Source organism: Colletotrichum scovillei (assembly GCF_011075155.1).
Source record: "Colletotrichum scovillei strain TJNH1 chromosome Unknown Contig00005, whole genome shotgun sequence".
Classification (NCBI taxonomy): Eukaryota; Fungi; Ascomycota; class Sordariomycetes; order Glomerellales; family Glomerellaceae; genus Colletotrichum; species Colletotrichum scovillei.
In genome coordinates, this window is record NW_023336263.1 from 3339248 (window position 1) to 3363624 (window position 24377).

At 53.2% G+C, this 24377-nt stretch overlaps 4 protein-coding genes across 4 annotated transcripts; 2 read left to right on the forward strand and 2 right to left on the reverse strand.

Annotated features, from left to right (window-relative positions):
• Nucleotides 1-7061: 7061 nt before the first annotated feature.
• HER10_EVM0005540 (OPT oligopeptide transporter) lies at nucleotides 7062-11144 on the reverse strand. Its single transcript, XM_035475153.1, has 4 exons — nucleotides 10114-11144; nucleotides 7735-10038; nucleotides 7565-7678; nucleotides 7062-7499 (listed from the first exon to the last, which is right to left on the reverse strand). Exons 1-4 carry the CDS (start codon nucleotides 10198-10200, stop codon nucleotides 7410-7412), a joined length of 2595 nt encoding a protein of 864 aa, XP_035333988.1. The 5' UTR covers nucleotides 10201-11144; the 3' UTR covers nucleotides 7062-7409.
• Nucleotides 11145-15504: 4360 nt separating this feature from the next.
• HER10_EVM0007338 (short-chain dehydrogenase) lies at nucleotides 15505-17112 on the reverse strand. Its single transcript, XM_035476897.1, has 2 exons — nucleotides 15903-17112; nucleotides 15505-15848 (listed from the first exon to the last, which is right to left on the reverse strand). The coding sequence occupies exons 1-2, from the start codon at nucleotides 16871-16873 to the stop codon at nucleotides 15731-15733; spliced, it is 1089 nt and encodes a 362-aa protein (XP_035334110.1). The 5' UTR covers nucleotides 16874-17112; the 3' UTR covers nucleotides 15505-15730.
• Nucleotides 17113-17669: 557 nt separating this feature from the next.
• On the forward strand, nucleotides 17670-19315 carry HER10_EVM0005726 (uncharacterized protein; the record flags this gene model as incomplete). Its single annotated transcript, XM_035475331.1, has 4 exons — nucleotides 17670-17691; nucleotides 17747-18091; nucleotides 18143-18551; nucleotides 18601-19315. The coding sequence occupies 4 exons, from the start codon at nucleotides 17670-17672 to the stop codon at nucleotides 19313-19315; spliced, it is 1491 nt and encodes a 496-aa protein (XP_035334001.1).
• Nucleotides 19316-20044: 729 nt separating this feature from the next.
• HER10_EVM0005849 (FAD/FMN-containing dehydrogenase) lies at nucleotides 20045-21527 on the forward strand (the record flags this gene model as incomplete). Its single annotated transcript, XM_035475452.1, has 2 exons — nucleotides 20045-20993; nucleotides 21046-21527. The coding sequence occupies 2 exons, from the start codon at nucleotides 20045-20047 to the stop codon at nucleotides 21525-21527; spliced, it is 1431 nt and encodes a 476-aa protein (XP_035334012.1).
• Nucleotides 21528-24377: the final 2850 nt, after the last annotated feature.

The window sequence follows — 24377 nt, forward strand, 5'->3', positions numbered from 1 at the left end:
GTGTCGGTCAGGGGGAGAGGGGAGTGAGGGGGAGACTCGGGAGAGGGAATTCCCTGGGCCTGGGATGAAGCCGCAAGCGCGAATTTCTCACGCAATTGCAGGCAACCTAATCTTCCATTCGTACGGTCGCCATGAACGCGCTATTTGGACTGGGATTTGAACGACATGGAGCAATGAGTTTCCGTACACGACTCAGTACATCCGCATCTCACAGTGCTACATACAGCTCTTGTCTGAGTAGTCATCCTTCGAGCGAGCTCGCTGGAATTCATCTAGACTTCAACGTGGACGCATCTCAAGAAACATCTTCGTCCGTTCGATGAACAAGCCACTTTTCTTTTCTTCTCCTTTTCTCTTGCGGTCAGTATGAAGAGAACAGCTCGTCCAAACAATCTCGCCGAACTATTCAGGCTTGCAGTATAATAGTCCGCGTCTGGTTGCAGCGCCAACGCGATCATGACATTCCCAGCCCCAGGAGGCAGGCAGTAATGATGAGAAATTACCCACATTGGCGGCACGGCAGTCGCAGACGCCCCGTATTCGAGATTACTCCGTGTCAAGAGGCCTCGAAGCGGCAACTAGCTCCTTTCCATGCCTCCTTGGCTGCATCAGTCAGTGACTACCTTACGGATGCAAATTAGCGCTTCTTTTGCTATGCAAGCTCGCAGAGTTTATGGGCAGATTTGATGAGGCGGCGACGGTCCATCCCGACTACGTGCCTACTGCAGCCACACGGTAACCGAACAGCCCTGAGCCTGGCGAACAGGGCCAAGAGTAAAGCGCGCTTGATGGCGTGACAAGGTCACAGTGGTAGGGACTTCGATTCCTCGGTTAGGACCGAGAGGCGCTGCGCTACCAGAAACACACCACCAACGTCTTGTTGGTTTTGAAATTGGCGGCAGATTGACTTTCTCAAAGACACTCGTTGTACCCCTACGTGATGCGTGGTGAAGCCATCCACGCCGCCGCCGTGCCATGGCCCACGCTTTCTTTCGACAGCAGGTGTGGAGGAAGTGGGCAGTGTCCGGACCATGAATCCAATCCATGGCGATGGATTAGCATCCTCTGGGGAAGCCAAGTGAAGTGCCCATTCGCGCGCGAGAAGAATTTTGTACGTAATGGCGTGCGTTTGACGTTGGCCTCTGCTCTCGCTTCTTATCTCTCCAGACTCCAGTTTAATTGTAGCACTATGTAGGTACGGACATGTGGGTGGGACGAGAGACGAGACGAGACGAGGGTCTCCTGCATTCGGACTGACCGAAGATCGCAACGAATGGATTCAAGGACCCGCTTCGAATTGGGGGACTCTTCCCTCTGTGTGGTGGGACAATCTCACATGGCTACGGGGTTTGGCTGATATCGGAAATCAGCGTCGACGACTGTCAGCAGAGCAGCCGCGCCCTTCATCCGTGCTGGTTCCTATCATGAACTGATCGACATCCGACGAGAACGAACGACTCGGAGTTGTCGCGAGTAGAACCTCGAAGACTCGCATTCGGGGGGTACCTTAGAGTTCACGACAAACGATGTCCGTGCAGCAAATACCTTATTTCGATTGATTATCTAATTATAGGTGGTCCGTTGGAAAACATCATGTCCAGCAGCAGACTCCGTTTGATGCGTCGTTGATGTTGTTGTTGCCGCACACCAATAGTAGCATCACCAGCTGAAAAACAGGCGTTGAAAAGCGACGGCTTCGGACATTTTACTCATGCGCCAAGATGGCGTCAGACTCGATCGCCTAGTCTCTTCGGAAATCGAAGCTGAAGGCGAGGCGACCGTGGTCCTGGACACTGAAGCCCTGGCTATCTACCCGTTCGCCTGCGGCCTGCGGTCTTTGGGAGTGCGATGACGAAGAAGGAATGCCGCTGCCGCCAGCCCAGGTTTCCCCCGGAGGCTTGGGCCGTTTGATTGATCGCCGTGGCATGGCCAAGGGCTGCTGCAGACTGATAAGGCACACGCACACACAAACACTCTAGGCTTGGAGGAGGAAAGGTTTCCGGTTGGCAAGCTCATCTTCCAGGGCTGAACGCCCGCAGCGCAGCCTGAAGGGCGGCGGGAAGGGAGGACGGCTTGGCCGACGATGCGCTTTCCTGGCCTTGCCTTGCCTTGCCTTGCCTCCCGGTTGATTCGGTAGCATAGCGGCGGCTTCTTATCTCTTGATGCTCCCTCACGCCGAGCGGATGACTACTTTAGATAGGCAGTAGAAGCCAGGCCAGGCCTCCCCCTCCCCCTTCAACCCCCCCGAGCGGACAACTTGTCTAGCATGATTTCCGAAGCCCTATGAGGCTGCAGGGCGCAGAAAGACGTTGGTTATCGACTATTCACATTTGGCCTAGTCTTGGCTAGGATATTTTTGATGCTTTCCGTGAGGGGAGCCCAAAAGTCGAGCTTCATCCGGTCACCGAGATGAGATAGCCGGGTGATGGGTGTATCTAGGTACCTCAAATTCCGGCCGGCGTCGACGTGGAGGAATTTCCTCTGAGACAAGCACCAAAGGATCTACGTCTGCGTCAACGGATCGGCGACCTATGAGGGCAAGGCACGTTGAGATTAAGTCGCGTCAGGATTGTAGGTGTCTATCGGAAAACGTCAGTCGGCATCGGATGCAAGATGGATTTTGATTTGCGTCACCCATTTCGTTCAGCCGCCAATGAGCACCAACGGGCCCGGCGTCGAAGACTGATTTCTCTCGCCGTGCCGCTCTTTTGCAGCAAGCCACGTTGAAGTCGCAGTCGCAGTCGCAGTCGCACTTTATCCCAGACAGACAGACAGACTGCCGAGGTGGATGATATGAAAGAAGTGAGAAGACGTTGCTTTTCACGACAACGGCATGAACTCGGAATCGACAAAGAAGAAATTGACGCATACTTCGTTTATTTTACCCCGGAAACCACTTTCCCCGCGAATCCACGGCTTGGAAGTTTGGTAACTCCAGCAAAGAAACTCCATCCATTACTTGATCAAAACCACTTTTGCCGACATCTCATTACGTACGGACTTGAAGAGTCGAGCTCGGGACATCTCCACATCGGCATCTCATCTCGCTGCCTGTCTCCAGTTTCCCACGTTCCCGTCTCCAGAGGTTCCAGACTTCCAGACTCTCCCAGCCAAAGAAAAAAGGAACCCGCCAGCCCGCACGGCGGCGCATTGCGCATTGCGCACGCACTTCACGCACGCGAGCGCTGGAGCAGAGAGAGAGCCGGGCTCCATTTCCCCGCGATTTCCACGCCAAAATGGTCAGGTCGTGACACATCCGAAGCTGGCCGCGAACGAATCAGTCCCCGGGCGATTGGACAGACGAACACCTAGGTATCAAGGTACAAATCTAAAATAACTACGATTGACTTATCTGTACAGAATTATGGATCCATCAGAGACATTTACGACAAATCGCCCGGATTAAGGACCCGCGTGACGTCCAGCGACAGACGATCCCTCACGCATGGGGGCGATGACGAGGAGCAGCACTTTCGAGTCTATTGTCCCAGTCTGCAGTCTGCCTACTCTCAAGTGCATCATCAACTCACCTCCGCCGTATGAGCCGTCTCTGACCGGCTCCACCTCCGCATCCGCGAAGCTTGCCCCTACCGCTAATCGACCTTACCCCGCCTTTCTTCCTCTAGTCATCTAGTGTCCGTCGATCAACCTGGCGAGGATCGATGAAGAAGCGCTGAGCGCACGCAGTCGTTTCGAAGGCGACGATGAGGAGGAGTGTGGTGGTGGTCGTGGAGGGGGTGGAAGCTCATGCCGCGGCTCGGGGTGCAGGGGACCAACGGCGCCGGCGGCCACGGCGACGCGGGGTATGCGAAGACGCTGCCGGTGAACACTGGACGCGGAACTGAGGACAGGTAAGCGGCGCTGAGGGATGCACTTGGTGGTTGCATTAGCGAGAGCGGTAGGTGTCTATGTTTTTTTTTTTCGACTAGGAGAGGATGCTGTTTACTCGGGTGCCGTTGTTCTGACACGAATGGGTGTTGCTTCTCGAGCGATGGTGCGTGCTGTTTTGCTGATACTGATGGGGTACCGCACCTTTGATTCCGGCTTTTGTGAATTTGCCTTCGCAAAGGTGAGTCTGTGTTTGAATGCTGGCTACCTGGTAGACCTACGGGCTGTCCTTTCCCGTAGGTGCGCCGCGACGATGGGCGCGATTTGTTGACTTCTGCGGGTGACGTGATGCTGGGCGCATTGATGCATCACACAGAGACAGCGATATCTGTATAACCTCGAATATCACTAGACCATCTACCTGAATAAATATAATACCCAGACTAATCTTTACAGTGCAATCTCGCGACTATTTCACGCATTATTCTCTTGTGCTGTGTGAAATGCGGCGATGCTCGTCCGGGTGTTTGTATAGCTGCCGCCATCGAAGGGCATGTCTACGCGACTTCCACCCAGATGAAGGGAAACCTTTAGGAACGAAGCATTCAGAATAGTCTATTGATCTTTTCTGGCAATGCTCCAACATTCAGTGTGAAGTGACTTGCCTCTTTTTCATAGCCATGCTCGCAGGGTAAAGGCGATCATGCGATCCAGGAGCAGCAACAGGTTCCTTTTCCTCTCGTGTACAATGGCATCTACAATGATGGAATGTCAAAGGGGACGAGCAGCGTACATCGGCGCCGCTGCTTTGGATACTGATCCTTTACACTACAGTTGATTCCGTGGTAGCAGCTCATCTCGCTCCGATATCTTGGTGTCTCGCGCGAGCTGGCATTGCGGAACAATGCTGGCGACAGACAGTGGCTCTTGGGCTTCTCCCAGACAAAAACCTTGTTCTTGACGGTCGGAGAGGGGACGTGCCGAACCCCTTCTGCTTTTCTTGCTGTTGACGGTGGCTGCCTCGGTCGCCATGAGCTTCCTCGCTTCCGATGGATTAACCTCTGGGTTAAAGTCATTCTGCCATCAGTGTCGCTACGTGGTCATGAACTCCCCGATTTGTGAGAGAGCGAACGTGCCGTGACACGATGGGTAAGCGGATGACTGATGCTGTAAGGGATGGAGGAGGTTGGGAGGAACAACTAGGGCGGCGAAAGGGTGGTCATGAGCTTGAATATATACCTGCGTGACGGCATGATCACTGGTGAGGCCTCGAGAGATTTTCTATCTGCTTTTCCTTGAATTGGATGTTCGCCATTTTCATATCATTGGGTTCATGCCAGATCAAGGCCTCACGGAGTTCTTCGCCGGGAACGGGGAGCCCGGCCGTTGCGAGGTCCGTTTCTCAGTGGGTAGCCGATGGCCGGCGATTGCTTTGATTACATGTCTCGATGGAAGTATGGAAGACGCATAACCTTGGAAAATTCCGGGAAAAATGAAAATTTTCCTCAAGAATCTGACGGGACAGAACTGGCTACGTTGCTAGGAGGATAGGGTGATGCCTCTGACGGCGCTGCCTCACCCGTACCTTGGGTTGGGTGTCCCAGGCTGTCTTGGCATGGGATCTCAAGACTCACGAGACCATAATGTCATGGATAATCAATAGTTCTTGCAATTTACCGTGTACCTTGTATTGTGCAGAGGGCTGTTGGGCTTGGATGGGCATATCAGAAGGACGGCCTTGAAATCGGCTATAACTTCTGATAGTCGAATTTCCATGGTGTTCCTCTTCAACCCTCACCAGGAGGCGCCCCTGAAGTAGATGTTCTAGCTTCGAACGTTCATGCTCGGCATACCTCTAGGACTGCAGCGTGCCTATTCCACAACGCGGCCTCCTTGGTTGTTGCTCGGCTCGGGCGATTTCGACCGGTGCTTACTTGTAAAATAAAGCACCGCCAAGGCAGACTATTGCCCTTCTATAAGATAAGAGAATATCATGTATGCTCCACGAAGCCTTGGCATCCTGGAATCAAGCGTTGCCGACCTGCTCGGGCGGCCCAGTTGTGCTCGTCGTGGAGTCCACCTGACGATAAGCCCCGCCCACCTCGTCGAATGGGAGAAAATCCGACTATCAAGACTGTTGAAACGGGCATCAAAGTCAAACACATGGACTTCAACAGCTCATAAGCCGCAAGGGCAACGCTGACGGCTCGGTAGTCGCCCGGTGAGGCAGTCAGCAGCCGAGACGCCCATGTAAGCCGGGCTAACGTTGGTCCTAGAATATCGTCAATATACGTCTTGATTGGCCAAGCTCATAACTTTATTAAATTGCTGGATTGGTTCATGTTGAAGAGGCTTACACCTTTAAACGGACGTTCCCGTTATCATGTTTGACTACTTGGGTCGATACCTGGCGCCGGTACTATTCGTATGTTCATCTCATGCCTTGTGTAAATTTGAAGAAAAGTATCGACGACTTCGTTTGATACCCGGAGGCCCAAAGGTGCGGTCAACAAACTTCCTTCAGCAAATGTCAGGCCCAACTCGATTGCACCAGGCCTGCTGATAGTCGATAATGAGGAAGACGAGGCACGAAGCGAAAGCCGTGATGACTCCCACAAACTATCAGGCATGGATAGGTAAACCACAGAGATGGAGTCTATCCAGTCGAAGGATTTCTTGTTCCATGGACCCGACTGACTTCGTCGTCGCCATCCTACAGGGAAAAGTCTAGTGTCACGCTTTTTCTTCCTTTGTGCATGGCAGGTCGTCGAGAGTACGTGTACTTGTGCTTCAATCGAATTTCAACACCGAATAATATAAGGCTAATACAACGACCTAGGATGCCGACAAATTCTGCCACATCTAGAGCCTTAATATCGGGCTCTGGTTATTCGAGAGCCATATCACCAACGTTTCCAGGCCCAACATTTCAGTAACGAGTCGTCAAAGTCAGTCAAATCCCAAGCATTAGACCTAGAGCTTGTTCTCCGAGATCGTGGATTGATCATGGGCATCATCTAAGCGACCCAATGAGGCTTTCTTTTTCCAGCATAGCCACGCCGGCCCGGTACCGAGCGACTGCCGACCCCGCGGCATCGGCATTGGTGATTCTCGTTATATACGGCCCTGGGGATAAGTGAACGCAAGGGAATTGAAATGGCCACAACAAGCATGATTTATTGGGATTCAAACACACAAAATGAGGCCAATTCCTTACGAGAGCAGTCACTTGCCGGTGTTGCTGGATCGACGTGGCGGTAAGATGAGGATGCCTAAACAGAATGACCGAATTGGCCTCACCTCGAGACGCATGACACAACATCAAGAAACATTGGGTAAAGGCGAAACTGAGCTTGCTCAATGGGGGTATAGCATTCTTCCACTAAGTCATAAATGAATGGTTGGGTATTTCTTCATCCTTCAAATCGTTACATCCGCTGATTATAAACACCGCTTCTAGGTACGAGTCCACGATGTCTCTAGTCCCCACGTTCTTTTCATCACATCATACATGCGCTGAAATTCGAAACAAAAAGCCACAAGCACAACTTGGTTGCGCAACACGAAGGAAAACTCCACGTCTAGTGGAAGTCTCCAATGCGGGGACCGAAGTACTCGCCCTCTGCAAGAGTAAGCAGACGGCAAGCTTTGCCTTCGCAGCCCTGGCTGACCTGTGAGGAGAGTGATGTCAGTAGTGTTCTTTTAAGATCACGTTGGGAGCCGGGAAAAAACGTACGACTGAGTTGCCCCACCAGTCGACCTCGATGTCCTGCCATTGAAGGCCGAAGAACATGATGATGGAGGAGATGGCAATACCGCAAGAGAAAGCGGCGGAGAGAACGAAGTTGTACTGAACGTGAGTGTTAGCCTTAGAATACGAATAGCGGTGGCAGGGAAGCAACTGACCTTGGACCACAGACCCAAGAAGCGGCTCTTGAGGTAGACCCAGGAGAAGTAGGCAATGGGGACGGAGGGCCAGACGAAGGACATGTTGTAAGGGGCCCAGACGAGACCTCCGTACATGATGGCGACGGGGTGAATCTGGCGAACCCACTTCCACTTGGGGAAGAACTTGTTCAAGCTCCAGAAGAAGAGAACGATGGCGACACCGAGGGGGAAGCCGAGGAGGGTGGCAGTGTATTGGCCGCCAGCACCCCAAATCTTCTTGGGACCGACGGTACCCCAAAGGACAGAAGCGGTGAAGAAGGTGTTGATACCGGGGCAGGTCATCTTGAACTTGGCGTCCTCGGTGCAGATACCCGGGATGCTGAACATCTGGAACTTCAGGACGGCGAGACAGACGAGGGTGGACACGAAAGTCGCGACGATCTGAGCCCAGAACGTGTGGCGAGGGGGGATCTTGACGTAGTGGGCAAGCTTCAAGTCGTTGGAGAACCAGACGGCGTGAGCGCAAGTGACGTAGCCAAAGGACTTGAAGTAGTTCATGGCCAGGGCGTTGCCCTCGACCCAGGAACCACCGATGAACTCGGCAAGCACGTTCAGGGTGACCTCGATACCCGTCATGGCCTTGATGATACCGACCGGCACGACGAAGATCATGCAGAGAATGATACCATAGAAGACGACACCGACGGTGGTGTACGTGGGCCAACCAGCAATACCAGCACAGCCCAACGCAATGGCGATGACGAGAACGGTGAGGTAGTGCCATTCGGGGACTTCGGGGTACGCCTTCATCAGACGGCTGTGGACGTCAAGGACCTGGTCCTTCTCAATGTCGCTGTTCTTCCTGAAGCTACCGATGAGAGCCTTGAAGCCAAGGGCAATCTCGTGACGGTGGTAGAGAGCGGCGTAGGTGATGGTGGCGGTGTAGATGGCGAAGAAGAACATGTAGATCATGACGTTGGCAGCGCCCAAGAAGGGGGGAGAGTACGCCTCGTACGCCTCCTTGTCAAACAGACCGTGCTCGTTGACGGCGCGGGAGACGTTGTACAGAGAGCCAAAGTGATCGTAGACCTTGTTGGAGTTGATGGGCAGGTATCCGGTGTTGTAGGTGTTGGTGTACCAAACAGCCAAGACGACGAACATGGAGATGAAGGTGCCGAGGAACTTGTTGAAGGTGGAGAAGAAGGGGACCATGAGAGGGTCGGTGTTGTCGTACAACAGGATGTTCCAGTCAAAGGTGGGGAAGGGGTTGAGACCAAGACCACTGTTGAAGCCAGTGATTGTCGCGAGGTTGCGGTTCTTGGGGGCGATCCAGGTCATCCAGCTGAAGGTGGACAGAGCCGTGAACAGGTAGTTGGGGAACCAGAACCAGACGAACATGGCGGCAAAGGTGATGTAGAAGAACTTCTGTCTGCTCCAGCGCCAGATGCTGTTGAAGGGGCCATCGACGGTGGAGTTCTTGTCGGTGTGGAAAGCAGAGTTCAGGGCAATGGTGACCAAGGATGCCGGCCACACACAGTACGAGGGGTAGACAAGGAATCTTCTGCAGAGACCCGCAAGACCGTATCCGATGAAGTTGGTCGACAAGGAGATGAGAAGCTGGTAGCCAAAGTTGGCAGCGTAGCTCTGATTGAAGAACTTGGGCAGCCACTGCGTCCAGATGATGTAGTTGGTGTAGGGGATGTTGTAGGCGACGTTGGCCATGATGGTGATGAGCATGTGCTCCTTGCGGTTGAACGGGCCGGGGTTCAGCGAGTAACGGTGGCCGGCGACGGTGAATCCAACATCGGGGAGAGACTTCTCCCACAGCTTACCCAAGGGGTAGGCGAGCAACTGAGCAACATTGGCCAGAATGGTGATGGACGGGTAGCGGACCGAGAAGAGCTGGTTGACGAAGGCGAGCAGAGCAGAGAAGACGAGACCGATAACCCAGGCGCGGAGGGTCGAACTGGGCATGGTGGGGTCGTCGTGGTTGTCGACGACGGCGCGGACCTCGGCGTAGGGCGAGTTACCGGTGATGAGGGCGGCCTCGAGCTTCATCTCCTGAATGAGAGTCTCGTGCTTCTCGGGGTTCTCAAAGACATCATCGTTGTGGAGGAAGTCCTCAATCTTCTCGATAATGGCGATGGGGAAGTTGGGGTCCTTCTCGTGGATCTTGTGGACGTTGAACATCATCTCGCGGACCTCCTCGAGGGACATCTGCGAGGCGAGCTCCTTGGCCTCGAGCAAATCATCCTCGGTGACGTTGAAGTCGTGCTCAACGTGTTCGTTGTAGTCGGCACCATCGGGGTGGGCATCGACGATCTGAGGGAAGACATCAGCATATGGTTCACCAGTGGAGAGGTATGTTGATGCTCGTCGACATCCAGACCAACTTACAGGAGCAGTCTTTTCGGTCGAGACCTTCTCGTTCGAGACCACACCGCCCTGGTGGACGGGGGCCCGTTCTTCACGAATGTCGGACATTTTGATGCACTGGGTCAGTATTCTTCACCTTGAAAAGGTTGTAGAAGCTTGATTCGGTGGACCCGTGGACGCTTGGGCTGGAAAGTTGCCAGTGACCGAGAAAGAGACGAAAGGCGGGTGGAGGGAACCGAGGACATCTCGACCTTTTAATATCCAAGAGCCACGAGGCGGCCATCCTTGTCACACAACCGGATGCTTATCGACGGTGGAGCCAAGGGTTTCCAACGGCCTAGCAACGAACGGACACGACGGTGGTCCCAGTTTCGCCACGAGACGATCCCGAGGATACAGGTAACAGCAGAGATCCCCCATGCGCCTAACATAGATGGGAGGCCGAGATGGTGCTGGGCCAGTCGAACCAGTGAGCTTCCCCTTTCTGGATTCAGAGTTGAGGTGGCAGGGATGATCATGTTCAGGGCTGGACCTCCAGCCCGTCACCCTCCCTCCTCTGCTTGTGCGTCCGGAGACACCAGTGCAACCCTTGTGACAGGGAGGTCTACCTTCTGCATTGCGACAAGACCGATATCAAAGGTTCTGGGACGCGGTAGGAGGGATCGGTCTGCATTCGCACTATAGCCGCATTGGGCGCAATCTGCCGGGGGGCGGCTGCAATGAAAGAATAGGATGAGATGAGAGGTTGTGAGACGATGACATGGAGGAAGTGAGAGAGTGAGAAAGACCAACAAGAGAGAATCACAGCGTCTATCCCAGTACGTACAGAGATACAAACTTCCTTCGAACGAACCATATGCCTCAGATGTCGTTCTAACATGCCGGCTCAGTTCGTCCTTTTTTCTGCCTTCTTCTCCCTTGGTGTCCTTCAGACTCCAGACTCCTAGTCGTGGGCCGATGGGCGGAAAGGAAAACCCCACCTCCTCCCACTCCTCCTCCTCCCGGCCACCCACCGGGGTCCAGTTGCATTCGGCACCCACTGACCCAGGAACCCACAGCGCAGATGGACCTCCAGAGATGAGGGATCCTGGTGTGCCTGGCTACGAGGATTACATGCTCACCAGCTGCTGGACTTTCCCGTGGACTAAGCAGGGCGGCCAACACGCAGGAAAACGCCTATTTGGGGGGTCAAGTGCGCTTCCGTTGGTGATGCCAAGCAGTTGGGCCCTCGAGTGGCTTGATCCAGTATGGCAGGTCCAAGATGTCAATAGCGGGGAGATGTCTTTTGGGGACTTTTTGAACGTGAGCGAATGCGGCTGCAGTCTTCGCGAGATTCAGGTCTGCCAATGGTACGGAGTATCTTGGACGTTGGGCCCTTTGCGAATCCGCCCCCCGTCGCAATCGCGATGGCTTCATCGTGTGGTGCGACACACCAGCCTACAGAAGGAGGAAGCAGCCCGTGTCTCACTCGCTTTGGTCGATCAAGTCTCTGATGGGATAGAGTTGGTATTACGCAGCTTTTACGCCGTGTAGAGACATTTGATCCATGTTGCCCTCATCAATGTCCAATCTCAGGCTCTGAGCAGGCAATATGGCAGTGGCGGGGGGATGCTGGTGGCAAGGCGAGTGACCGACTCCGTATACATACGAATACCAATCCGGGGATCCCTCTCGGCATTGGCCGTGCACTGTCGCGTGTGAAAGTGTTACCCTTTCACTGTGCTCCCGCCAAGAAGCATATTTGGTGGGACTGGCATGTGGGAGGGAGCCGCTCCGGAAGAATAAAGAAAGAAACTCTGTGCGGTGGTTCAAATGAGCCCACGATAAGACGTGAGGGCCGGGGTGGAGAGGCATCCCATCCATCATCAGCCTGGCTTTCCATTGTGAGAGCATCGATCAATCGATCGTGTCTCTATGGAATATCGAGACCTACATAACCGTATCCGTACCTGTACCTAGGATTCTACGAATGGGCTCTCGGTCGTTACAGCTTATCACTGGTTACATTGCTGCGCCGCTTCGCTTCCCTCAGCTGGTGGGCACGACAATGCAAATGCAGAAGCACCTCACCAACGCACGAAGAGACGAGCTAGTCGGAAGCCACGACGTTACACTACAACATTCCAGCGGTGTTTGCCGCAGCGAGGCGAGAGCGGGAGGCACCGTCAAAACGGCGTCGAAGAAGCACGGAAGGTTGGTGGAAAACGGTTAATTCGTCCTCTAGAGTCTAGTTGGATGGTGTGGATGGCTAGCACTGGATGGTCTTGGTGGAGGGAACGGCCACTCGACTTGATAGCCCTCGGTCCTTTTTGCTGCCGCTCTCCCTTCACCCATTGACACGCTAGTCGACGGCAGAGACGACTCGAGGCGCTTGGCAGTTCGCGGTGATGGCTCAAGAAGGATATGATCGAAGGACCCTGGACGTGGCGTCCCTCTCCCAAGAACCCCCAAGACCCCCCAAGCTTTGCCCAAGCCCGCTGCCCAAGACTTTCACGACATCCCCCAGGTCTCCCAAGAGCGTCCAAGACGTCCAAGACCTGCCATCAAGAAGGACAAGAAAAATCAAGAGATCTTGCCCGAAAGCTTGTCACCGTCCGGGGAAATGCACACCATCTCTGCAGCCTTCAAGAGAGGCGCTGAAGCTATCAGAGCCTCACGTCTATTCAACATCAGAGTTGACTCTTGAGTCTTGAGAGTGAGGCAGAGGGTATCGTTGTTGTCCCCCCATCCAACAATGCAGCCCTGCTCCGCTACGGAGACCAACCCCTGTCTGTCCCTTTTCCCCTCTCTCTCTCCCCCAGCCAGCCGCTCCAACTCTTATCAGCCAGATGGACGGAGGATTTGCAACCGGATTGACCATTCAAAAGCCGTGGACAAAGAGGAGTGGTATCATCCGACCAGCCACAAGGTGGCAAGTTGATTAATCTGTGTTCAGAACTTCAGCCAGTTGGGCGGGGGGCGGTCGGAGGGACGCAGAATACTGCTTTTGGAGGAACTTTTTGACGGCCACCATCCATGCTCGAACCAGACTGGCGCCAAACATCGGCAGCTTATTAGATGGATCAAGCAACGCGTCCTATCAGTCATCCCTGTCAGTCTTCTGCCGTTGGATTGGCTAGTAATTCCGTGCGATTTGGGCCAGATTGCTGTCGATTGTGTGGTCTATACCCTACGCAGTACGGAAATACTAACAAGCATTCGACATTGCGCTCACGGATGTTTCTTTACACATACTCCTCCCAAAGCGCTCGCCGACAATGAGCACTTCACATCTCGATTCCAAATGGACGTCGGACTTGCGTCGGATACGATACAAACCTCATAGGTGTTCGCCGGTAGGATTGCCGGTGCGGAACTCCCTCCGGACCATGATGCTTTCGCGCCAGCTCACGAGCCGATGATAAGCCCTCGAAATCACAGCTGGCCGCAGCGTTTGCCCTGTGACATTGAAGTCTTGGCTTGCAGGGACGAGGCACCCGCCATTTTCAAGACCGCACACGCACGACAAGCCAACAGCTTTTCCGTCCGTTGCTTTGTCGTTCGCGCAAGAGTACATTCCCGACCGGCACTGGTCTTCTTTCGGCAGGTCAAAAACCGACGCTGCGATTGGGTACACCGCGCGTTGCGAACCTGATGTTGCATCAAGGATGCTGGCCAACCTGACATGGTGTAATTCCCTCCACTGTTATCGCAATAGGCGCGTGATCCCTTATCATTCATTATGTGCTCGCAATCGAAGCGGGCACTTTGTTAAGCGTGCCAAGAGACGTCAGGGACGTTTGTGCGGCGCGACTCCGCGCTGGGCCATCGCGAGCCATGTCCTTGGTTCCATTTCTTGCTCTTCGGGCGGCGAGGCGGCAGATGTGGCAGCTCGTGAAGAAGTCATGAACCACGCGAATAGCTTGCATCCTCATAGTTGAAATCGTCAGTCATGCGCCAGGGCGACTGTTAGGAAGCTTCCGTATTCGATGTGAGTTCGAAATGGCCTCTTGGCGCAAATTAACCCACTAACCCTTTAACCTTTAGCCTAGATGGCTTTCTGAATAACAAGAATTGAAGGGCACTTTTACTTCCCCTTGATAAATTACATTCTTGACGCTCGTCTGGACGACTGTGTTGTAGAGGCTCAAACGACACTTCTTCCAAGACCCACGATGCGTGAACCACTGCAGAATCCTCGGTTCGCGGCAACTTGGCTTTCTCCTTGGCGATGCCAATGCTTCGTATGGGCGCATCTTGCCGTCTTGGAAAAGTCTTGGAAGATATTCCGCCAGGCGAGCTGAGGAATCGCCGTAGACCTTTTGCGTCTGGAGTTGACAGACATCCATCGTGCGGAATCGTCAGGGTCGTTTGGCCCTAGGGTCATCCGCAGCGGCCCCCTGGCTCGGTCTGTTCTTGGCCTGCGGAGTGCCAGAAAGGTATGTTGGAACTAGGAAGCTTTCTACAAATTATGCGGCGCCTTGGCAGCGGGCGCAGGCCCAGAAGTGGTCATCGTACCGCTTCATCGTTCAGCTACGTACAAGTCGAGGGACCTCGAAAAGAGGGCTGGAACCGCACGCCGGTGACGTTCGGCTGCAATATCACTTCCATCTCAGGACAAAGACAAACCCCGAGTGAACGTATCCGACAGCTCGGTGATGGCACTCAACCGGTGATACCCTATCGCGAACCATCCGAAAGGCAAGATCGCCAAGACTTGAGGATCGTTTGCTAGTTCTCACGGGTCGCTATGCCATTGTTCTCCGGAGTATTGTAATGCAAAGTTGGAAGCTCACTCTCCGTTGGGGGAGCCGAGCCTAGCCCCCTTCACTTTGTATAGCAATACAACGTACCATCTCAACTAAGAAGGTGCTTTGCCACATCAACCGAGAGTAAGTGGTGAGGCACCTTGGCGTAAGCTATCATGTCAAGCAGGGACTTGCCGTAGCCAGGCTACAGGATTCTGGTACCGGGACCAGACCTTCGTGGACTGCGAGACGGCGTTAGATGGTGTCCACTGCACCGACGAAGACGCAGTATATCGATGATCTTGCGCCTTATGGTGAGCTCTCGCTTCGATCTACACACCTCTTCTGCCTTCCTGCACTTGCCAGTTGCGCCGTAACAGACGGTTCATCCGATATGAAGGATTGGGACTTCAGTAGATGAATCATAGCGTGAGATTCATCGTTATCTCTAAGCCTTCGAGATAGATGTCATGATACTCATTTCCTCGTTCATGGATCACGGCTTGCCACCATGCCAGCTCGCCACAGCATCCTGACACCACCACTTGCCACACATAATGATGGACTGCCTGCGGTCGAGGCGTTCACAAGCGGGCGTTGTTGGAACTGACAAATCAGTACAGAAGTGAGACTGTCAACTCATTACTCTATGTAGACCAGAATACCCATGGAATGACCCAAGATGATGCGAGATATCTAAGCGAAGCCCATCCACCCAATACACCTAATCGGAAACGCAGCAACAAAAGCAGGCAGACTGACACCAGAAACTATTGCATCCATCCGAGGCGACTGCATCAATCAGCAATTAGACTTTCTGCATACGACCCAACATGTTCCCCAGGTAATGCAAAGTCCCAGGCTGACGGGGCAAAAGGGCCCGGAAGGAAGCGAGGTCCTTATCGCGAGTCCTACTGCATGGAGCGAAGGATCGAGCGCACCCCGGCAAAGTCCAATTCCTGTAAAGTCTCCTCCCACAATTGCTCTCGAGCGGTCTTGCCCTGTGGTGTATAGATGATGTTGGCAAAGCTTTGTCAGCGAGTGGTTAGCGAGGTCTATCGATGAAAGGCAGTCAGCACTTACGGAAAGATTTTCCAGTCCATCAAGTAGCTTCCGTGAGTCTCTTCTCCTCGAACGACAGCGGCATCAAGGTATGTTGACGCCCCGACTTCGAGAGTTCTTCCCGTCAAGCTCTTTCCTACCTCCGCTATCGTTTTGATGAGACTGCCGACGTGGCGGTGAAGTCCTGATCCTTTGCAGAGACCGGGGTCGACGAGGTTGACGACGACATCTTCCCTTCGGACGTGTTCGGCGAGCTTGATGATGAAGAAGTGACCCAAGAGCTTCGACGTCGAGTACCGATCCGTTGCATTGAAAGACTTCTCGTCGTCGAATGCAGGTATCATAGGGGTCTTGTCCTGCTCCGGGAACTTAGCCATAAAGGCGGTGCCCGAGTTGACGATTGTCAATCTGCTCGGCTGGTCTGAGGCTTTCTTGGACTTCAAGACTGGCAAGAGAAGGATGGCGAGGAGCGCAGTCGACAAGTAGTTCACTTGGAAGACTTGCTCATGGCCTGCCGGCGAGAGCCTAAAGTCTTCCTGAACCATGCCGGCATTCAAGATGACGTAGTCGATCCGGGGCAAGGTGGAACAGCGGTTGGCGAAGTCCTGGATGGACTTGTATGAGAGCATGTCTAGAGACCAGACCTCGACCGTAGCGTCGGGATGACTTTCTCTCAGGGTCTTTGCGGCAGCCTCTCCCCTTTCAGCGGATCGAACGGCGATGATGAGGCGTGAGAGATTGTGATCGAGCAGCTGGCGCGCGGCAGTGAAGCCCAGCCCGATGTTGGCTCCAGAAACGATAGCCGTCTTCCCGGAGAGGGAGAGGTCCTTTGGTGGTGTTCGGACTGTGGCACAGAACTGAGAGTTGAGGAATAGTCTGCCTGGCCCCATGGTCAGGGGAGTGAGTTCAAGTGAGCTCGTCATGATGAGTTGTGAGGTGATGTGAGGAGAAGTAAGGTGTTGTGGTTGTTGCGGTTGGTGATGTGATTGCATTGATCTGTACAGAACAGCATGTTGAGATTCATCGTCGGATTCGTGCTGAATATATAGCCTTCAAGTCTTCTGAGGTATGATCAGCTTCAATCTTGGGACGTAAGGCAATTTGCACACTTGAACGCGCGTAGACCGGAGGGTAGAGGCACTGAAACGCTAGAGATGGCTGAAGTTGAGGCATCGTGAATGCCTGGTGATGGATTGCTATCTCAAAAGGGAATGCCGACTGGTTACCTAATATGGACATCAATCGATGTGAGAAACAGGCCTTGTCCAAAACCGGAAAGCAATCGGAGGCGTGGACGGCGTGTTCGGATCCCCCGCCAGTGCCTTGGCCCACTAAACCGCCGGATATCACGTGGCGGAGCGGCCGCCAGCGAGCGGGGCTGAGGCCGGAAGGATCGGCGCTAGGCCGGAAGAAGGCAACAATCAGTACTCGGCGAAGGGACTTTGGTTGTGTCGTGCCGGCTTACTTTGTCGTAGTGAGGGGGGGATTGGGCTGGGATAAGGCAAGATTGCAGGGTAAATCCGGCCGTCTTACGCTTGGTCTTCGTTGCCTCTGAACGCTCCGTTACCCATTTCCTCGATTGTTTTCCCCTTTGGGTAAACAGTTCTTCCTCCCTACCGGTCTTCTCACTCCAACCTCAGCTGGAAGAGCATCCCAGAGCTCGTTTCGGCTGCACCCTTAGCTCCGTCAGGTCTCCGTCAAGCCATTGCTGATTACATACGAGAGAGAAATCCATTCGGTTATTCACCTGAAGAGGCATTAGGACTTTTGAGATCCGCTGGGTTGAAGATGGGAAACCAGAAACGGCCTAGTATGATCTCTAATCCATCTACCCATCATCATCCACTCTAACGTTGCTACTGCAGGCAGCAAGGGATTTGCCTTTGTCATCACAGATACATCTGGAAAGCCCAAGACAGACGATCGGAAACTCATACGCAGCCATGTCATGCGAGGCAAGAATACACGCCCGTCTCGTGGCGGCCAAAAACGCTCGACCAAATGGGTCAACCAGACTAGTCCTCAGCCTCCACAGGAACCAGAGGAACCACCTGCACCCAAGTCACTCACTGCTCTCGTTAAAGAGCCGAGAAAGCAAAAGCTCTACAAAATTGCCTGGTACGAGCATGTGTTCCGCACACCCAATGACTTGTACATGTTCCAATTTGCCGACGATATTGACGCGGCCTCCCGGGGCATGCTATTCGAATGTGAGCTTGATCCCTGCCCTGGACTTATCGTTATGCTCACCTTGGTCATAGTCTACGCCGTTGTTAAAGAGACAATGTACCCCATTGAATGGTGCCTGCAGTACGACGAGAGCAAGACGCCGTGGTTCTACTGGCTGCTAACAGATGCCGCATTTCTGCACTCGATTTTATTCACTGTAGGATTGATGAACGACACTGTCAAAGGAGATAGCCCAAGCAAGCACACCAACTTCCATATTTGGAAGACACTCCAGCTGTTGAACCAAAACATTGCAGACCAAGACATGGCTTTGGCAGACTCGACCATTGCCACAATCGTCTCCATGTGTATGGTGGCCGAAATCTTCGGCCAGCGCGACAATGCCGCCGCACACATCCAAGGCATGCGTCAGATAGTGAAGCTGAGGGGCGGAATCGAAAGCTTCTCTCACAATCTTCAGTTACAGGTCAAGATCTGCCGGTACGTGTCATTCCTCGATATTTCATGCCCAACATCTGACGAAGCAAAGGGTGGACATTGGCTGGAGTTTATGCACCGGCGAGAAGCCGCTCTACTTCCGGGATACCTTCTCATGGGAGCCTGCTTTTTCCCCTATACTGGGTAAAGTCCCTGTCGGCTCCGAGATCTGCCCCGGCTCTTCCAGCATACGACTTCTCTTGGATGCGGCCGACAATCGCTTGGGCAACGTCTTCCAAGATCTCCACGACTTCTCCCGCCTAGCGACCGCACTATACCATACCAATCGCAAGATTGACCCGAACCTGTTTCAAGAGTTCATGACTTGCGTTCAATACCGGCTGTTGTACTCGGAGACGACAACACACAATGCCTTGGCCGAACTGGGTCGCCTTGCGATGATCAGCTACATCACCACCCTCTTCCTCCAGGTCCAAGGTGCAAAATTCCAGTTCACCTCCTTGACTACCAAGCTCAGGTCAGCATGCAAGAACTTTGAGATATCAGCCTCCACATGCGCTGCCACGAAACTACTACTGGCCTGGAGTCTTGTTATCGGTGCCATATCCGTCTTTGAACAGGAGGACGACCGTTGGCTTTTGCCAAAGTTGGCCAATCTGCGAGACTCTCTGGGACCTACATGGCCTGAAGCCAAGGCCAAGCTCGAGGATGTCATTTGGACCGAAAATGTCCATGATTCTGCCGGTATCAAGGTTTTCGAAAAGCTAGTACTGCACGTCGCCAGAATTCCGAGAGCCAGCACATGATGCTGATCCCGAGACGCAAGCATATGCCAGTTGAACAGAAGTAGGCGAGCTTCACTCCGGCTGGCTAGGTGTCTGGGATCTGCTGAGGTTTAATGCAGACATTGTGAAGCGGTTGGAGGCCGTCGATTGCCAGTCTACCACGTCTTGACCGTCACGTTGAATCCGGGAGTCGATTGCACCATCTTACCTTCTACGAACACCTAGTCCAGAATCCACCATCGGTTTCAAGCGTATCTCGAGCCGCATATTACACAACTCACGATTCGAGCTACTAGTAATGCCAAGCCCAGCCTATCGTTACCCCTCCCGACTATTTACAGCTCAAGACCTCGACGTATCACAATGGCTCTTTCCTTCTGGATTCTTCGGAAGGCATCAAATTGACATGAGATTGACAGCTACTCAACTAATCTGCGGCTATTACCGATCGCGACGTGGCCACACGTCCATCCGTACGCGTCCTCTTATGGGGACTTTCGTCAGGAAACCATATACTGCCCTGCTTGAATCTCACGTCAGCCTAGCCGTGCCCCTCCCCCACGGTAGCATGGCTAAATCTCTCGGGTTCCTGTCCAATTGGCAGTCACTGTTTAAATTCATAGATGAGAGCTGCACGCTTTGGCAGTAGATCCCCTTCCGCACATAGCATTTACGGGACATACATAAGCGCCGTTGTGACCTCACACCTCGGAATGTTAACCAACATTCCATAGCGAGAAGTCAACCACAATGGCATCACTTGAGGCTTCACCAGAGTTCCGGGGGTCTCACCCCACAGCATCGACGCTGGAGCAAATCGCTTCAGATGCACCCAAGCTGAAAACCCTCACAACGAACTTCTCCAATCTTTTGGTGTACACGAACTCGGCCGAGAAGTATGAGGAAGTTCGAAGCTTCTTCAACGCGAACATGACCCAACAGCCGTCCGCAATCATCAGGCCGAGGACCGAAGCCGAAGTCGTGGCCATCATCAAGGAGCTGAAAGCTCAAGACATCCCCTTCGGCCTCAGGAATGGCGGGCACGACTTGACATTCGGGCAGGCACAGGGCAAAGACGGCGTCATCGTGGACCTGAGAAGTCTCGATAGCATCGTCATCGCCGAGGACAAAAAGTCCGTTCGCGTTGGCGGCGGCATCCTGGGCATCAAACTCGCGCACTTTCTGCAACAGCACAAGCTCGTCACCCCCCACGGCTGGTGTCCGACTGTCAGCATCGCTGGCTGGGCTATGGGAGGTGGTTACGGATACACGAGCGCTTACCATGGGCTAGGCGCGGACCAAATCCTCAGTGCGCGTGTGGTTCTCGCAAACGGCGACATCGTCGACACGAACGATCATCCTGATTTGCTCTGGGCTCTTTGCGGCGCTGGCAACGGCAACTTTGGTGTCGTAGTCGAGCTACAGCTCAAGGTGTATCCCCAAACGGGCTTCTTGGCGGGCTTTCTCGGATTTCCCAATGATCAGGTTGGCGAAGTGCTGAAGAAGTTTGGTGAATTTGAGAGGGATTTGCCTGTCAACTTCACTGGCGAAGCTACTCACATGGCTCTCCCAGGCGTTGGTCCCGTATTTGCCTGGCTGTTTGCTTGGACGTCTGAGAACGATAACCTGGGAGAGGGTTGGGCTTTCTTTGAGAAGATGAAGTCTCTTGGTACGCCAGTTCTTAACACGGTGGCCGAAGGTATGTACCGCAGCCCTCCAATACAGACGACAAAAACTTATCAGGCCTGCAGTGGACGACTTTACGTTCTTCAATGCAATCCCCTCGCCGACTAATGTCCACTGGTATCCTCGACTGAGGATGTTCGAATATTTCACTCCAGGGATAGCCAGTGCGCTCGGCAACAATTCACCACCGGGTGCAACGTCGGCTACTGTTATCCATGCCGCTCATGGTCGAGCCATCGAGGCGAACCCGTCAGTTTGCTATCCTCTGCGTAAGAGGCATCGCATAGCAGCTCCCTCGGGTGGTGTCATCGATACCACCGCACAGGCGGCGGAATATGAAGAGTACAAGAAGTGGGCGGATGGTTTGGTCAACTCCCTCTCGGAACAAGGCCAAATGCTTCCATACGGGAACCGTAACCTGGGTCCTGAAAGGGACATGGACTGGGTATCAACATATGGCGAGGACACCCTATCAAGGCTCAGGGAGATCAAGCAGAAATACGACCCGGAAAATGTCTTCAGAACGGGGTATCCGAAGTTAGCATAAGTCGAGAATACGGTGCGACGTGAAGCCACCACATATGAATAGCGTTGGTGTTGGTGGTACGGTTGGTCATAATTGTTGAACGAAATATAGTAGGTGGATGTCACATACCTGTGCCTCTTACTACAACCAACGGATTGATAACTAATTTGACTGCGGCGCATTGCTTTCCAAGGAGGTAGACAGTTCGGCCAGCCACCCGAAGTCCCTGATGCCCCCAAAGAATTATATGCCGTCGTTCAAGTCCTTCTCTTGTCACCATATTACGCAACGAAGCGAATCATAAGCCAAGAGGCAAATCTTACTCCCTAAAGTTGTCAATCTGACCGGCCATTATCATGGCTGGTCATTTACCGCCTCAAGTATTCATGGATACGACTTTGAGCAACGTAAACTTTGCTATGAAGCAAGCAAGCTAGCCATCTGACGATCTACTGCATGCGATTCTAGCAGGAGCCATGTATATGCAGGCCTGCCCTAAACTCCGATTCATCATGATATCATATTGTGTTCAACTCAAATTCGAGACTGGCCTTTGGGCCTCGAATCGCATAGTAAATGCAATTAATTACAATCCGTGTCAAGGCACCACTGAATTGCAGCTTAGTCTCACTCAATTGGACCGAGAACAATAGAGCGTAGTGGCAGGTTCCTAATCTCCCTTGCGACAGTCATTAAAACCGTTGTCACGAGTCTTCTGTTTCTGGTGCCAATCAAACAAAGCCACAGATAGCGCATGACTTAACACTAGCATGCACCTGTTTTCGGCGAAGAGAGCGAGAAAAAGAGCGACACCAGCCGAGCCTGGAGAAACCGTTGCAAGTAGAAGTTGGATCGGACCATCGTGATTGCCCATGATGGCGTTCGTTTCTATCGTATCGATGGCCGGACCTGGTTGGGGGTTGGATCTTAATGGTCAGTCCGTTCAAGTCCAAGATGGCTCAGACGCTGGCATCGGGGCACAATCCCAAAAGAGCGAGCAGCAGGACGCGGAATCAGATAAAAAAGGATTCAATATTTCGAGTGTTTACGAAAAGCGTGTACGGCAAAAGTGAGGTGAATTGGGTGCACGATTTGAGGTTGAGGTACAAGTGCCAGAGGATACCAGAAGCTTGATAAGACTGGAACTTTTGTTTCTATCAAGGGGAGCGCTATGCAGTCGCTACCCTGTAGCTCCTGTCCTCCCAGAACATAATCCGACATCAAAAAGTCAGACCAGCTACAGCATTACAGATGCACGTCTCAAGCAGACAGGCTTTGCATTACCGATACACTGTGCGTACTTAGCTGCAGGTGCGGACGGCCTTTCACTGTCAATGGTTAAAGTTTGGAGAGCTGTGTGGGATAAGCTAGGTAGAAGCATCTCCAAACCCCTCACTTCTGGGGCTAGTCTGATAGCCGGGTGAAACTTGTGCGGAATAGGCCGACCGGCCCGAACGGAGGACACAGCTGTGGTTCGAGTTTACGGCTCTAGCTTATTCCCTTGTGACTGTACGCTAGAGATTTGCAGTAGGATAGTGATACTAGAAGCCAATCAGCTGACGGTGGGCTGGCCAAGTAAGGTGCCTACTTATGTCAAGCAGAGGCATTGGCCCCAATTCTGAATGGCATGATTGATGGCGAATACAGCAGTTGCTCTCAACTACAGGGTACAAAGTGTAATGCTCGTTGCCAGCAACTCAAAAAGGTCAACTGCGCCACACTTCACACTTCGTTTTGGCAGCAGAATGGAATGAGTGGCACGGGTGGAAGGAATTGGAGATGGACAAGGGCAGAAATTTCAATGTCCGTGGAGATTGTGCTCCGAAGAAGACGTTCTCTCGTACGCTAAACTAGCGTCGAGTGGTGGTCCAGAAATGTGATCACTAAGCAGAATGGGATTCTTTCAAATCGAAATCAGGAATTCCATCGGAGTTTACATGGTCACAGATTATCTTGCTCTGCATAAAGGCTCGCTCATTGGAGTGTAAGGCACCACGGACACATTGGCAAGCCGCAAAGATAGGACGATGCGGCCCCAGGACCAAAGGACTCGGATAGTAACTGACAATGGAATTGACCCAGGAACCGTCGGGATTGGGGCCACGGAGAAGACCCCGTCTTCCAATGAAAGATATCTCAATGAAGCAACTCGGTGATGACGCGGTGGTGGAGAATCGCCAATACCCCAAAGATTTCAAGGGTCATTTTGATACTCACCTGCTCGTGGCTGCGACGGCACATGTAAGATGAAAGCCTGTTTGACCTGCCTCGCGGGGTCGAAACTGTGGCTCGTCGTCGCGTCCAAGCTGGGGCTCCGAGGCACACTGGCACACTCCTCCTTGCAGGTTCGCCACTTCAAGGCAAGCCACATTTCCGATTTGCTTCCTCTGGTAATTGCCCAATGGCATACCTCGGACACTCGGGATGGTAGATCAAAGTGGCACAGTGGGTATGCCACGGGAATGATTGAGCATGGGCAGCGAGCGGGGGTTTCGAGGGGGAAGAGAACAAGAGGGTGATTCCATCTTAATTAGTGGATTACAAGGGCCCAACTAGCCAAGCACAAGCAAGCAGTTCCTGGTCGATCGACATGCCTCTGATCGAAAGCTAGCCATTGAGGCATGCCCATTGGTTCACTGCTCTGCGGAAACAACTCCGTTGGCTGAGATTCAACTCGTACAACTCCAAGCCCGGAGGAAAGCTCCCGCGCCCCCATGCCTTACAAACGAAAGCAGGTTACGGAAACCGTGTAGGATAGTGGCGCTCCGTCATCGTACATGTTGACATCGCAAACACCTCCCCTTATTTTGTCTACCCCATCGTTCCTGGCCAACACATAGGCACCTAGGGTTTGTTGAAGCCGCTTCTCTT